We start from the raw sequence: 16,683 nt of genomic DNA on the forward strand, positions 1-16,683 counted from the left end.
TGGCAACGTGAGGCGACCCCCTCCTCCTCCTCCTCCTCTTGGCGGCAACCCACCCGAACCTGCTGCGAGCTCCCCCCGCAATCTCTGCTGCTGCCCCCGGCGACGCGCTCTGCGGGGCGGCTTCTTCGAACATGCCTTTGCGCCTGTGCTGCTGCTCTCCGCCGCCGCCGCCGTCCGTGACGCTCTCGGTGCCGCCACAGCTGGTCGTTGGGTGCCTCTCATGGGCGCTGGGAACTGACTTCCCGCAGGGACTTCTGTGAGGCCGAAGGGAGAGGAGGAGCGGGGAGCGGTGGCGAAAGAGGATGAACCACGTGGGCAGCCCTGTGAAAGCTTATGACTTCTTGCTGAAATTCCTGCTGGTGGGCGACAGCGACGTGGGCAAAGGAGAGATACTAGCCAGCCTGGAGGATGGAGCCACTGAGTCGCCTTACGGGTACAATATGGGTAAGCAGCAACGGGGTTGTACCTGCGGCCAAGATCTAGGCCAGCCTCGGTTACTTTGCGGCAGGTAGCTCTTTCTTACACCTGTAGACTGCACGGAGGAAGGTAGTGTTTGTGCAGGGCTGCCTTTCGAGATTACTGAGTCACCACAGACACCTCCCACACCTTGGCAGTTATAGGGCAGGGCTTCCATGACAGGGCATCTGCCTTCCCAGCTGCCTTGAGCTCTCTGGTAGCCTTCTTTAGAAACTGTGCAGTGGCAGGAAAGCCCATCGGCTACTGGCTGACGTGTTGTCGTCATCTGCTTTGATTATGCTTCCCACAATCCACCTTTAGGTTATTGCAAATAATCAGGTTTCACACACCTCCCTTAACGTTAAAAGGTTGCCCATTCCTGTCAACTGAATTACAAGGTGTGAGCACAAATGCACTGTAAAATTTCCTCGTGAGTCAGTAAAGTTTATGTTGTCATGTAGATGTAATGGCCATGGTCAGACTAGCTTGGTGAAACTGAGTGTTCTGTAGACTCAGCAGAGCTACAGCAGAGGAGACCACAACCCAAAAAGAACCAAAGCACATACAAGGATACAGCCAAACAATTTTATTTGGGCCTCTTAAAGTCATTTAATCCTAGTGCTAAAATGAACTGCTGCCTCCACTTTGTTTTCTTGAAATCATGACAGTGATGCTCACATTCACACCAAATTAAAGGATGCACACTAAGTGGAGGAGATTAACATTTTGCTGTGCATATATCGTTGAAGAAGCGGAACAGTGTAAGTTTGTATTTGGGGTTTGTGTTCTGTGCCAGGCCAGCAAGCTTGTGCTGTACAACTGCTTTGAGAAGTTACAAAGAATACCTCTTGTTAAATAGAGACTGGAAAGGTTTGCTATACAGGTCTTGTGCATCTTTCAGTTTTCTTAGAGTGACCATCGGGAATGCTGAGTATTGGTGGAGATTTTCATTTTTTGAAAAATTAATCACTTTTTTTAGTTCTTGCAGGTAGCTGTCTGCTGTTTTAAAAGTATAAACTATATGACCATATGCAGCAAATTGGGAAACTTTTTTTAAAAAGGTGAGGACCACATTTCCTCAGGGAACAGTAGTCTCAGGCTGCCTGCTTACTGGCAGTAGATACACTGTCGGAGGAAGAGGGGTGCAGTGGGTGCGATTCACCCTAGGTGTCATTGGCGTGGGAGGTGGCATCACCATGCCACCCCCCTGGGATGCTCACCGTGGCTGCACCCCCCTGGGATGCATGTGTGCCGCTCCGGGTGCCGGAGCAGCTAGCTCCGCCTCTGAGTGGATAGGTCTGAAGCCAAAAGTGGCTGGGGATACCTCATTCACACACATCCGCGGTGAACCTCCCTTTTAAACTCTACCTTACACCCACCAACGCACTCATTCATTCATTCTCACACTGCCCCCATGCATGTACAGCTATGCACCTTCCTTTCTCAGCATCCGGAATGCTATCTCTACCTCCACTGGTAGCTCACATGGTTTCCGTGGTAGACACTGAGAAACATGCATTACTTTATCAGCACCTGACAGGGAAATGGTCATGTGATCATTTCTTCCATCAGGAGCTTGTTTCTAGAGTAAGGACCAAGGAAAACAATGTACATTACCCCAATGTAGCATACAGTGGTACCTCTGGTTGCGAACAGGATCTGTTCCGGAGGCCCGTTCACAACATGAAAAGAGCGCAACCCGCAGCAGCGTGTCTGTGCATGCACAGGTTGTGATTCGCCGCTTCTGCGCATGACGTCATTTTGTGTTTCTGCGCATGCGCAAGTGGCGAAACCCGGAAGTAACCCTTTCCAGTACTTCTGGGTCACCGCAGGACGTAACATGAAGCGGATGTAACATGAGGTATGACTGTATATCTTCTTGCTGCAAACATGGTGACTGGCTGGCCCATTTTTCTTTCTGAGGTGGAAGAGCAAATGCTTCCAACTCACCCGCTGCCAAGACAAGGTGTCTAGTACTCAGAGGTAGTCAATTTATTTTGCACATGAGGCAGAAAATCACACAAGTGTCTCTCCCCTTCTCAGCAGTAAAAATACAGCAAATTAAATAACTTTCGATTTACTACCCTTTCATGACACCCCATAGCTGTCTAAGGCAGCTGTCTCTGCCTAATAGTAGAGCTGGCTCTCACAGGAGGTTAAGCATAGGCTCCGAATGGTATTACCCTAATAAACAGAGAGTGAAGAATTCACATGTATTTTAATCAAGATGATGAATCTTTTTAGCCTGCTGATATGCAAAATATTTAGAACAGTGCAAGACATCTGGACATCCGCCTAAAAGTAATAAAGGTGGATAAGGGTCTGAATTATGTTTTTTAAAAAAGGAAAAGACGAGAATAAGTATAGCACAAGATTATAATAGCACTACCAAGTGTTTCTGAAGAACTGATATGGATAGGATGAGTATTTTTGGCATTAACACTGGAACATTTATTTATAGTTCATTCCTTCATTGAACCTGACAAATGAGAGGCTCAGACCATGTCAGATGCAGCTGAAAATCTGAACCTATGCATCTCTTTAATTTGATTTGATGCAAAGCAAAATAAAAACTTCCTCAGAATATGATTCCACATCAAAAATTTAATGAGTTCATTTTTGACGATGGCTGCACCATCGAATGGCAGACTTGTCACTTACTTCAGTAGCAGCAGGATTGCACCCATACAGTCCAGTTCTAAACATTATTCAAATGTAATTAATGGGACTAACCTCTTTGTAAATAAGCATGGAATTACAGCATCATGGTATGTGAACACCATGTTGCCTCTTCCCAGGAGAGATGGGGACTCACTTTTTGGTCATTCTTCACAGCATATTCTTATTGTAGCTATTTGCAAATATTCAGCTAATAGTTTCAGTTAATGAGATTCTTGTGAGTAGATTCAGCCTGCCATTTGAAATTGAGTCCTTCCCATCAAGCTGATCTGCCAATTGGTACCAAATCTGCTGGTAGCTGAAAAGGTAGACATTTCAAGTTGCAAACTGCAATAGACTTTAGTTGTGAACAGTTCTAGCTTTCCTTATGTCTGTTGATAAATGGTAAAATGAACCCATAGAAATGAAGCAGTAATCATTGACTCTACTCAAGGAAAAAAGATGATACAACTTTGTGTGCACCATTTTGCTGATAATTTCAGTCTCCTTTCAAAGTGAAACATTTTTTCATTTGCTTTATGCTTGAGGGGAAAATGCTGCCTGTGCCATTAAATAAAAATAATTATAACTACTTGGGGCAAAGCTGGTAATTATTTTCTGCATGCACCCATTCCTATTGGGTGCCAGAAGCCTTGAGGCATGGGGCAATGGTAGGGTCAGGGTGGAGATGTCTAAAGAAGAAAAAACACTTCAAGAAATGTGCTGTGTTTCTGTACAACACGGACAGCAAATATGTACATCATACACCGCCCAGTAGAAAAGTTCATCTTAGTTATTTCTGTATCCGGAACAGTGTATTAGGGAGTAGAGAGTGTTCAAGAGACGAACTGATTCACAATGGCTCAGTTTGGATGCCATATTTGTAATGGTTTGGAGAGTCAGGAACATGCCACAAGTTCACTTACACCCTCTCCTTTCTCTGTTGAGCACCTTCATCTGTTCCTGGTTTTCCTCATTAGAATTGATTGGTTTTGAAAAAAAATATATCTAAAGACTCTGCCTATCCCTTCCTAGGTACACACGTCTAGTTTTTTTTACGGGAACAGTAGGTGTAACAGCTATTTTTCCTATTTATTATACAGACTATAGCACTAAAGGCACTGGAAAAGAATGTCAAGCAGTATCACGCAAAGGCTAAACTGTTGTCGGGGTACATGTCAGAAATGTCCTTGGTCTGTGGGTTAGAAACAAAACAAAATGGTCAGACATCACTTAGGCCCATAATGCTAAAGCCTTTTCTTCCCTAATTACCACAGTTCCTTTGTAGATGACTTGCTTTTTTGAACCTAAGTTATGTGGTAATTTTTTGACCGTTATCGGGCCTAGTAAACACAGTGCATTGTCATCAAATGTTAGACTGCATTGGCAGGTTTTTCAGGTTTAACTGTTGAGTAATGTATGGGAGAGTTAAGAAGTAAAATACACTCCTCACAGAAAGCATATTCTTCTTTTGTGTGCAATGGGTTCACACAGGTCTTTTATAATTAGAAGACTGACAATGCAATCTGGTACATGTCTATTCAAAAGTAACTCCCATTTGGTGTATTTATTATAACTATTTTAATAATTATGAATATATTGTCTTCTGGCTTTTCATAAGGACCCTGTGCATTGATTAAAACAATATACCATCCATAAAATAATAAAGACTAACCTAAAAACTAGAAGCCATATGTTAAAATATGTGGGGAAGGGCGGAGAGAGAAAACCAAACTGAAAGACATGGCAAAACAAACAAGGTTTTGAGGCACACTGAAATGCAAATAGATAAATCATGAATCAGGCAGGCATCCTAGTGCTGGGAGCTTTATAGGCAGTTACAACTACTTCAAATTGTGCTACGAAACAAACTGGGAAAGAATGCAGAGTTCTGAAAGGGAAATCCTAGATGCAATCTAGGCTGCTGCGTTTTGCACCAGCTGACGTTTGCATGGACTGAATGTAAACTACTAGAGAAATGTAAGAATCCACATCCATTGCTGTGCCTACTTTTACACCTGGCTCCACCCACCAATGGGGTGCAGCCCCCGCAGGGGACCCATGAGGGAATGTGATCTTCAGGCTGTGAAAGGCTCCCCTTCCTGCAATAGGACATGATCTCACAAACTGTCAGCTTAGAGAGGTATCCTTTACCACACTGTGCAGAAAGCAGGATTCTATCCTACACCTTAAAAGCTACTTTATGGTGATCATAGAATCAGAGAATTGTGGAGTTGGAAGGGATCCCATGGGTCATCTAGTCCAGTGTTTCCCAACCGGTGTGCCGCGGCACACTACTGTGCCGTGAGACACCGGCTGGTGTGCCGTGGGAGGGAGGCGGGCGAGGCGGGCGGCGAGAGGCGGCGGCGGCGGCGAGGATCCGCGTCGAGCCGGGGGCGGCTCCGCGGTGGTGGTGCCGAGCGGCGGGGCAGCTCGCGCAAAAGGGAGGAGCGCGAGACAGCGGAGGAGGAGGAGGCCGGCATGTCCGGGCAGCAGCAGCAACAGCAGCAGCAGCAACTCCCGGCGACGGCTCCTCCTCCGCCCGCTATCGCCGCCGCCGCCTCAGCTGCCCTCGCTCTGCTGCCTCCTCCCACCCCGGCAAGGGGAAGGGAAAAAACGTTCACTTTTGTGCGTCCCCCCCCCGCGTGACGCTGCGCGCTGACGTCACGGGGCGGGGCTTTAATGGTGGTGTGCCGCGAGATTTTTTTCCGGTAAGCAGGTGTGCCGTTGCCCAAAAACGTTTGGGAAACACTGAATTCTAGTCCAATCCCCTGCAATGCCAGAATCACAGCTATCATGGTATATAAAATTTGTATACGATAGAAATTATCCAAGGCAGTAATCCTGGGAGGGTCAAAGCAGGGTAACTGTTGTCTTTGCCTGGTAGCCATTATGAATTCCCAAGAAGGATTCTGAGATTTTAAGAGAAAGCACTGGGCATAGTAACATAGTAACGGAGGGAGCTGCCTTATACTGAGTCCATCTGTTTCAGTACTGTCCAAATTGTCTGGCAGTGGCTGCAAAGGGAGATGATTTCTGGAAACACATGTTCCCCTCATACAAGGGGTATAGAGCCTGATAACTAGTGATTTACTGTCACAGTAAAAGTGAGCTTCTTTCTGGCAGCTGAGCACAGGCATGGGCATGCTATTCTTAATTTAAAAAATGATTTTGCTAGTTACAGCACGAAGCAAACACCTACTTGCTCCTCATTTGTTGTGCTGCGTTGGGTGTTGCAATCTATTACAGATGCAAATTGTCTCATGCTAGGCATAATTGCCAAATGTGGCAGAATTTTGGAATAGGTGCAATGAATCATGCTTAAAACGAGATAATGACTAATAGCTTATGAGCTCAGGGAAGGAAGAGAATAAAACAACAGAATTTAAGTCTGTAAAATCTGTGCACAATATTTGAAGGAAGCTCCATCCTCAAAAGATGTCTGTTAACATATTTCAAAGAATGGCACTTGCATTACTGAAAGCCTCTGTGGTTGGTCTGCGGTAATTTTATACCTCAGTAACTCTCTTCTTTTTGAAATTAAACGTTTTGTGTCTATTCAAAACAACGGTTGAAAAGTCCAGTTCTTCCTTCCCTTTCTGATGGCACTTAGAGTCATAGTTATCAAAAGTAAATTTACTTTGTAATTTTTTAGTTATAAAATTATTAACATATGCTCCTAGGCCATTGTCCCTGTTTACAGGTTCAGAAGCTATGAAGAAACAAAAGGGAAGGGAAGTGGAGCTGCACTATCTGAAAGAAGCAAAGTGTTAAAAGACTACAATAATGAACTTTAGGAGTAAGGAAGAAACAAACAAAAAAATCCAAATAGCACAGAAGTTTTTAAAACTGTTTCTTCATGAGATGAAGGGGCTGGTCAAAAATGTAAAGGGAAAATAGTGCTAGACATAAGAAAGAAAGCATGGGGAGAAGAAATATAACCATATAGTAGAGATTTAATTAAAAACATCAGTGCTTTATTAACAGAGGGACCAAAGAGAAAAATGGAAAGCAACAGATAGAAAAAGGGGCAAAAACATGAACAGATGTAACCTTCATATCTAGTCATATTCTTGCCCCTTTTTTCTATCAGTATTCCTTCCTGTATTGCTTTATGCGAAGTTTAAACTTTTATTAACCTTTAAGAAGTTTAAACTTCATGAAGCCTGTGAAGGGAAATACCGGTATATAGAGAGGTATAAAATGACTGAAGAATTAGGAAAAAGCAGAAAAGAGAAAACAGAAATAATAGGTTTAAACTGAGAAACAGGAAGATCAGTGAACAAGACATTTTAGTAGTTAACACAACATAGGCTGTAGGTCTGAACAATAATGTTAACTGATATTAAGAACAAATTTAGAAATCTTATAGAAATAAAATTGGCAGAACTTAGGTAGATAAGTGAGCGGAAATAGAAATAGATCAAAGATAACACCAAAACCCTTTAACTGTAAGAAAAGATTGAAGGTTGGTGCCAATTGGAACTTTGGAAGAGAAGGCAAAGTATCTTTTGCACAGTGACATCCAGGCGGATACAGACAATTTGAAATAAAGTATTGGTAAAGGGGAGGGAAGGACCAAACAATAGCGCTTGAAATCATTCGTATAACAGTGGCACATTGCAAGCCACAAGAATAAATTGGATTGCTAAGAGAAAGCATATAAAGAGTGAAGAGAAGAGGGCTTAGAATAATAATTGAGGAAGACTTAAACGAAGCTTTTATGACACAGGAGTGAAAGCAGGAGTGGATGGTACTGTCCAGTCCCAAAGAACTGTAAAAGAAGCAGATAATGATCACCTGTACCCAAAGCTGATGAAAGTACATATAGAGAATGCTGGTGTATTTCAGAATATAATACTACTTTAGATTTTCCACAGAGCAATCTCACTAGAATGTCTGAGTCAAAAACCAGCTGAAAAGAACCATAAAAAATTAGATGAAAGAAAACTGTCACATTTAGATAAGATTAAGAGGAGCAGTTGAGTCCCCCCGATCTAAATCAATTTTAGTAAATATTGGGCCCTCACCACCACACACAATTTACCTCTTTTGTTTTCGTCAGGCGTTGTCTCATCTTGCTTTAAAAATGCTAGCTTCCCAAAGCTGGGGGGGGGGGGATATATGTGGACAATTTTACGACTATTGGAAACTAGCATATTCAAAGCAAGAAGAAACAATGCTTGAAGAAAGGTATAGGTAAGAGAAAAGCAAATCAATATTTACTAAAATGGGAGAGGGAATTGGATCAAGAAGATAAGCAGTACATTGAAGTGAAGAAAAAATAGAAATAGCATCAAATGTTCGAAAATGAAGAATAAGACAGTGTCCACACTATACCTTTAAAGCACATTCCCCTCCCTCAAAGAATTCTGGGTACTGTAGTTTAACCTCCAAAGAGTTATAATTTATAGCAACCAATAACAAACTTCAGCACTCAGAATTCTTAGAGGAAAAGAATGTGCTTAAAATGCACTATAAAAGTATAGTGTGTATACTGCCTAAAGAGATACAATAAAATTGAAGGAGTAGGAGGAATAATAGAACAGGAAGAAAAAGGAGGTGATGAAGAACAACAACCAACATAAATAACATTTCTGTTATTCGTTCCTCTCTCTTCTTCTGACTGTAATATACCTCCTACTCCTTCCATTTTATTAAGTTACTTATTTGGTACTTAGATTTACTGAAATCATTTAGAGTTGTTTCCAGGGAACTAAAACTTTTAAGACGGTGGTATTGGTGTACTTTTGATCATAGTCTAAACTGTTTGAAATCGCATCATAAAAGGCAAAACCCACAGCATTTCATAGTGCATGTGAATGATTAAACAATACTATCTTGCAGAGAAGCTGAAATTTAACAATGTTCTAATAGGGCATGCAGAACAACTATGTAGTACTTTGGTCAAGCTGGTGAATGTTAAATCTCGAGATCCTTGTATAATGTCATTCCTTGCTAGTTCAGAATGCTGTTGTCTAGCTGCTCTCCCTTCACATGTTGTCTTTCCTTAACTGCTACAGGACAGCCCAGTCCTCGAAATAAATTTAAGCTGGGCCAACAAAATCAGTTTGTATGTGCATATTTTAATACTGAAACCAACTTGCGTCCTGTTGCTTTAGTAGAGAGCCTATAACTTTTTTGATTTGCACAGAACTCATGTGAAACAGAGGTCCCACCCCTTTTGCAAATATAAATATTTATGCTGGAACAGGGAGGCTGAGGGCGTGGGCCAAGTGAGCAGAGAGGAAGGATCTGGCACTATGCGGAATTCTCTGGTCAGTTGCAAAGAACAGGCCAAGCAAGGAGAGGTGGCAGACATATTATCACAACAATCCCCATCCTCCCTCAGTCTTAGTAAGGCCTTTTGCATGTTTGGTTTTTTTAAATGTCCCAGGGACTGATTCCTCAATGCCACCTTTTCATCTTCCTTTCTTCATTCCATTCCTTCATGCAACTAGTACTGTGAGATGTGACTGACAGCTCAAAGGACTAGGCTACTAAACCCTACTAATTCGGGGTATGATGCCAGAAATAAATGTTGTTCTTTTTTAACTTTGCATACTACAATCTTAATGGTTGTGTAATTATACACTTTAAATCTGATAGACATACATAACTGTAGTAGAAACAGGTTATCAGAATTAAGAACTGCCCTCCATGGTTCCTGAAAATAATCAGATTGTGGTTGGAAGCTTGGCAGAGTAAAATAAACTTGCCAAAACAAATACATTTAATTTCTTGACTTTTAATGATATTAACTGATATGTTTCCACACAGTTGGTTTTTGATGCTTAAGTGTAAGCCAAATAATTTCAGTTAATAACCTGCATGTTTGCCTGATACCTGTAAAACTATTAGATTGTTATAAAACAAGGGATGGAGGATCTGTTACCATGGATATTGAAATAAAATCAGATATTACTTGATTAGCTTCTTAAACAGAGGCTGAAATAATGCCAAAATTTCAACTAGGGGAGGGCTACAATGATTACTTAGTATTGGAAAAAGATGCTGCAGTGCTCTTTAGTTTCCTCCCTAAATGCTACTCCTGCCAAAATGAAAAAATGTGAATATGGAACCATTTGTCTGCCTTGAAGACAGCCACTATCTTCTTCCTTCCTACCCAAGCCCTGTAGCTCTCCGTGTCCAACAGAAAACATGGTAGTTTTATGCAACGTGTTAATTTAATGTAGATAAATTAATGCAGATTAGCCCCTTGCGTAGGCACTGTTAATCCATACTAAGAGACTTAATTAAATGCAGCCTGTTTGGAGCAAGGTTAAATGTAAATGAGCAAACAACATTTTCTCTTTTTTTAAAGAGTATCTACCCAGGACCTTAGATACTTTTTGCAGAGGATTTGTGCCTGTTTGAAGAGAGATACATTTATACAATGTCAGAATAGGAGAAACCAAGTACAAAGCCATTTATCACGCATAGATCAGAATGTGATATGGAAAGAAAATTATATAAGCTATTACAATGTAAGAAGAAAAATGGAAGGCTTGGCTTTTGTATTTTATTGATTTTAATGATTTACAGTGGCAAAAAATATACAAATCTGAAGATACTTTTATGTAGTCTCTGGGGTCTTCATGAATTCATGAAACCAGATTTTGTCCTTCAGCACTGGACAGGTAGTTTTAAAAATGTGATAGTCAAAGTACTATAAATTATAAACATTTTAACAAGCAGATAAATTAAAAGGTTACATTTTGAGTGACTGTGTATCAAAATCTATGAGTTTTAAATATGCAATTATTACCCCAGCCCGCCCCAAGAGTTTACTTAAGTGTCTCATATGAGCCCTTAATAATCCCTTTCTGTCCCCTGACCTTTACAGGAGGAAAAAAGGGCCACTCTACTGCTATAGAAGCCCTAGGTCTGAAATTCTGACTCAGTCGCTAAATAAGCATACAGACAGAATAAAAATGAGTAGTCATCTTGTTCAGAATCAGGGGAGAGAGGGGGGGAAAATTGCTACAGGGAAGAAGAAGAAAAGTTGTTTCCTAAAATAAAGATTAAAAAAACTAAAGAAGAAATAATAAGAAGAAATAAGGCGATACTGAAACAGCAGCATATTGTGTAGCTAGGGTACTGGTGGGTAGCCTGGTTCTATTTTGTTGTGGTTATTAAAAGAACTACATATGCATTCCTCATCTACAATTGGAAAACTGCTTTAATGATTGGGAGTAGGAGTCGATTGCTTAATCCAGAGATGTCATTGGCACAAGCCAATAGGCAGCTGAAGTATGCAACATTTTGGACAATTCTAATAAGCCCTAGAAATAATCAAGTGCAGTGCATAACATGTAATATTTCTCTCTGTCTCCTCTGAAAGGTTTTTTCACATATAGTTTGAAGCCTGTACAACGAACACTGCAAAAGCAGTCTGACTAAAGCCCTCGTGGATAATCTTAGTAATAATAAAGTACACATGCTACCACCCATTGCCCTAAAAATCTGGTGCCCATTTAAAAAATGGGGTGGGGGCATGGCTGTCCCTAGCAGCTTCTGCATGCAAAGTGGGTGCTTTTCCACTGGCCCTTCCCTATATATTGGACTTTTTAAAAAAACAAAAATGGGTTGGTACTATTAAAGTGATTTAACATAGGCATTTCTCGCTTGGTCGCTTTCTAGAGTGAAAAAAAATGGCATGCTTTTAGTATTTTAAAATTTTGCCTTACCTCCTCCCATCCCTAGGTATTGATTACAAGACGACAACAATACTCCTGGATGGCCGTCGAATAAAGCTGCAGCTCTGGTAACTTTGCATTATGTTCTCTGTTTGGATTGTGCCATTGTGCTTTGAAAACAGTTCATAGTGGACGTAATACTGCTTGTATTTATATTTACTGTAAAGTTGACTACAAATATTTAATTCTTATAACAGTTAAGAAGAGGTCATACTACCCACTAGCCTTTTGTACTAAAGAGCTATAGTTGAGGACAAGGGAGCAGTTGTGAAATTAATGGGTTTCTCTGTATATGTGCAAGAAGCCTAAGTAATATTAAATGATTGGTGAATATATTATAGGAGTACATAATCACCCATGTAGATTCAGTGAATGATCCTGCTGAAACGCATGATGTCCATGTGGTTTAGTGGTTAAAGTACTGGACTCAGACCTGGAAGACTAGGGTTCAAATTCCCAGTTACCCATGAAGCTCACTGGATGATCTTGGACCAGTCTCTGTCTTTCAGCCTCACGTACCTAACATACCTAACCTGGACTGCTTTTCCCACTAAGGCAAAGGGTAGAATACTAATAAAGAGAGCAAAACAGAAAGACCAGATAAGAATTCAACAAGAACACTGTTATTCAGAATGGAAAGGTCTATGTATTTTTAACTGTATTTTACCTCCACAGGGACACATCTGGGCAAGGCAGATTCTGCACCATATTTCGTTCCTATTCCAGAGGGGCCCAGGTAATCACAATTCTGCCATCTCTAAAATATGTCACTGTAAAGAATTAACTAAAAAGAAAAGAGCTACAATAAGGGGTGGGGGAACTATACTTACTTATTGTACTACTTGCTTTCAAGAATTGTTATACAATTTGTTGCTGCTGAATAAAGGGAGCATCCTTTGAGTCACCAGAAATAAATTATTTTAGAGAAATGTTCAGATTTGTTAAGTCCTCAGTCTGCTCCTCTTTTTCCTGGTTAAATAAAGGAATGGTTACACAAAATTGTGTGATGTACTGTGTACCTTATATATGTGTCAGGCTGATCTAATCTTCTTTATTCACTCAGGGCGTGATATTGGTATATGATATTACAAATCGCTGGTCATTTGATGGCATTGATCGATGGATAAAGGAAATAGATGAGGTAAGACACATCTCTGAATGTTTCATATAATGCCTAAGAAAATGATTGAACTACATGATGACTGAATGAGATGGCTAGAATGTGGGTAGCTGAAAACTCATGACAAATCCACTTGAAGGTGGCCTAAAACCCATTTGAAAGAGTTTGCAGGGAGCTTTCTTTTCTGCCATCAAAAGACTGTGTCACCTTAGAGTTGCTGTGGGTGCCAAATGGATACCTAACTGCATGTCTTGACTATCGAGGGAAGTAACGTAATTCACAGCTTGCTGTGACATGTGAGACATTTTGCAGATAAAATTGCTTATATCCTGTTTGCCTTAAAGTCATTCCCTTTCTCAAACACTATATTTGGACTTGGATGACACCAACTCTTGTCCAGTTCCTGATCTTCCTCTTATAACATGCAGCAGGTGGCCTGTCAGATGATTCCAAGCATTCCTGGTGCTTATTCTACCTTGATCAATAGCAGTTTGATTTCTGGCTTGGTTTTCAAACTGGGACTGCTGTAGTTGCCTTGGTGAATGATTTTCATCTTCAGTTGGTTGTGGTAACTCTATCAGACACATTTGATATGATCGACCAGAAAGTTTATTCTTGAAACTTTTACATACCCATAATTCTATGTTGAAGGGTTTTTTTAAAATAAAAATAAAAATTCTGCAACTTATATTTGGCAAAGCAGTACATTTTTTTACCACCTGCTGATTCTGTTTGGTTATTATATTTTCTTGTATTGGGTTTTCTTGATGGAATCCACCTATAGCACAGCACTATGGACAAAGGGAATTTTGTTTGTTGTTACTGTTGTTGTTAATAATCAGTATTTTGTTGAAGAAGAGGGTGAGAGACTTCTAAGCTAACATTTTGCTGTCTATCTTTACTTAGCATGCTCCTGGTGTACCCAAAATCCTTGTTGGCAACCGCCTGCATCTGGCCTTCAAACGACAAGTATCTACTGAGCAGGCACAGGCCTATGCTGAAAGATTAGGCATGACATTCTTTGAAGTAAGCCCACTCTGTAATTTCAACATCACAGAGTCCTTTACGGAACTTGCAAGGATTGTGTTAATGAGACATGGAATGGACCGGCTGTGGAGGCCAAACAAAGGTAAGTAACACAAAATCATTTGCTTTATTGCAGCGGGGCGTCTAACTCATGAGCCAGCTCTGGGCCAGCAAGCCACAGGAAGTGGTCCACTAGCCCCATGAAGCTTTTATCTCCTCATATCAGTGTTGTGACGCTGAGCACAAGATGAGGAGCTAATCTTTAAAGAACAGGCAGAGAGAATTGAAAAGGAATAGGAAGACTTTTGCCCCACTCAAAGAGAGAGTGAGAGAGTATTGTGTATGTGTTTGCGTGAGAGAATGCTGTGTGCTTGCAGATGTGGTGAGTGTGGGGTATGTGTGTGTGTGTGTGTGAGAGCGCTCTGTTTGTGCACACATGCAGCATAAATTTACATTGGCCGTGCTGGGGAGCTATGTTAAAAAACTAATGGTGTTGAGCAGTATGCAGGTTGTAGATTAGCCACCCTGCTGTAAACAGTATGACAATTGAGCGCCAAACTTGGGAGCACCCTTCCTCCCCGCTCGCTTCCCTTGTCTGCTTTAACCATGCTTAGCATTACATCTGTACTAGTACTGGACATGGTTAATATTTACAATTTCCAGAGAGTGAGTCATGCTAGTCTCTTGCAGCAAAAACAACAGAGTCTTGAACAAATTTATCATGGCAAAATCTTTCACTTCATCAGATGCACAAAGGAAACCGGTGCTTCATATTACCTCAGGTGTGATAGATATGTTGGAAAGGCTTATAAATTGATAGCTCTCCTTCTCTAAGGTGGAAGGAAGGAGAATTTCTACCCCTAAATAATTTGAATAAGTACCTGCAAGCTATACATGGGTTGTTAGAGAAAAGGAGGTGACTAAAGTGGATGTTCAAGCACCGTTTACCTAAAATTTACTTCAGTGGGCCCCTGGAATTATGCTGCCATCTAGAGCTGGAGGTTGTAGTATTGCTTCAATTTAATTTAATTTATCTATCTATTTATTTATTTATTTGGCTGTTTTTCTTTTCAGGGGGAGGGTTGTGTGTTGTTAGAATTTTTTGTATTTTCTTCTTCCCCATTTTCCCCTTGTTAAATTGTTGCAACATCACCTTTATTCATGGAGGCAAGCCATAGTTATGGGGATTCAAGGTAGAATTAGGAAGGAACTTCAGAAGCAGTGAAAAGAAACAGAACCCGAGAGCTCTGAAAAATACAGTGAAGTCAAAGCTGTGCACTCGTGTCACCTTGTGGCTATTTAGAATCATGTTATGACTAATCTTAATTCATGTTTTTGTTTCTTGTTTTAAGTCCTGAGTTTGCAAGATCTTTGTTGCCGCGCCATAGTTTCATGCACCCCAGTGCACCTTGTGGACAAACTTCCACTCCCTGTTGCCTTAAGAAGCCATCTCAAATCGTTCTCTATGGCCAATGGACTTAATGCTCGGATGATGCACGGACGTTCCTACTCTCTCACTGCCAGCAACAACAACAAAAGAAATAGTCTGAAGAAAGCCAAAATTATCCGTCCACTCCAGAGCCCTCCGAAACACTGCACCAGAAATAGCTGTAAAATCTCCTAAGCCTCTGCTTGGAAAGGTTTGGGCCAGAGCCTTTAACACAAGGACTCATAGTCAGGTCTGTTGTATGTATTGCATTACAGAAACAGAACAAAAAAATTGCTATTTTAGAGTCATTTGTTTTAAATAATGCTGCTTCCAGATGTGTGATGCACTCTGTGCAAACAAAGGGATGTGAAACTTTGCTGTTGGGTTTTTTATATATCATTTTTTTGATGTGCATGAAGACTTTGTGTGTTTTATAAAGGGAATAATTTATCACACTACTCAGCTTTCGATGACACTAAATCTCAGAAGTGAGTTGTTTTAATTGCTCAAATATTGTTTAATCACTACATTTTATTAGCAGTTAAATAGGAATCAGTGTCAGTCTGTAGATGCAGGCAGTTTTTTAAACCACAATGTATTGTATACATTGTAAAAGCTACAAATTCTGTAGTGAAACAATTATTTGTGATGTTGCAGTAGAGCATCTGAAAATGGTTTTGTACTGTTTCCTCAGTGATTTTGAAGCACTGCTTTGAGCTACCAGTGTGTAAATGCAATATACACAAGATTTTCTCCCATCCATGTATAAAATATTTGATAAAAGTTTTGCTATGTTGTTTAGGGATTAATCTGTGGTTTATATGCTTATTTTTCTGGTAAATCTACATTTTTGTAATGGATATTCTAGTGATCAGTTATATTGCAAAATAAGCCAAAGACATCAGATGTATTTGCCACATAGCAGTAAGAAAAATGTGATTTGAAAAGCTGCTTTATCGGGGAAAGGACGCTATTTAAAAATAAAACTCTTTTTAAAAGCTCTAAAAAGTGCTGGTGGAGTGGTTTTTCCTAGTTAAATATTTTCCTGGTCTCCCAAGACTTGAGGTAATGACTTTCATTTATAATTTGTTCAAGACTTGATTAAAGGGTCATCTCCTACCAGTTTTATCTGTGAAGTCAGGAAGATGCTTTCATTGAACAGCTGCCCAGAATGGCTGGGGCAACCCAGTGAGATGGGTGGCGGCAAATAATAAATTTATTATTATTATTGGCTGATAGTTGGTTTTTAAGTAAACTGGGGATATTTTTCCACTGCTGTGCTGTTCTGTTTTCAA

The 16,683-nt window shown here is 40.6% G+C and overlaps 2 protein-coding genes across 2 annotated transcripts in view; one reads left to right on the forward strand and one right to left on the reverse strand.

Annotated features, from left to right (window-relative positions):
• LOC310700816 (ketosamine-3-kinase-like) overlaps window positions 1-16,683 on the reverse strand; it is a 31,498-nt gene that overhangs the window by 11,669 nt on the left and 3,146 nt on the right. The window lies entirely within an intron of this gene.
• On the forward strand, window positions 303-16,396 carry RAB40B (RAB40B, member RAS oncogene family; the record flags this gene model as incomplete). The annotated part of the gene is made up of 6 exons (XM_083490742.1): window positions 303-444; window positions 11,821-11,881; window positions 12,489-12,549; window positions 12,877-12,954; window positions 13,840-14,062; window positions 15,312-16,396. The coding sequence occupies 6 exons, from the start codon at window positions 303-305 to the stop codon at window positions 15,581-15,583; spliced, it is 837 nt and encodes a 278-aa protein (XP_083346868.1). The 3' UTR covers window positions 15,584-16,396.

The sequence above is a fragment of the Podarcis liolepis genome (assembly GCF_965112155.1).
Source record: "Podarcis liolepis genome assembly, chromosome: 2".
In the NCBI taxonomy this organism is placed as follows: domain Eukaryota; kingdom Metazoa; phylum Chordata; class Lepidosauria; order Squamata; family Lacertidae; genus Podarcis; species Podarcis liolepis.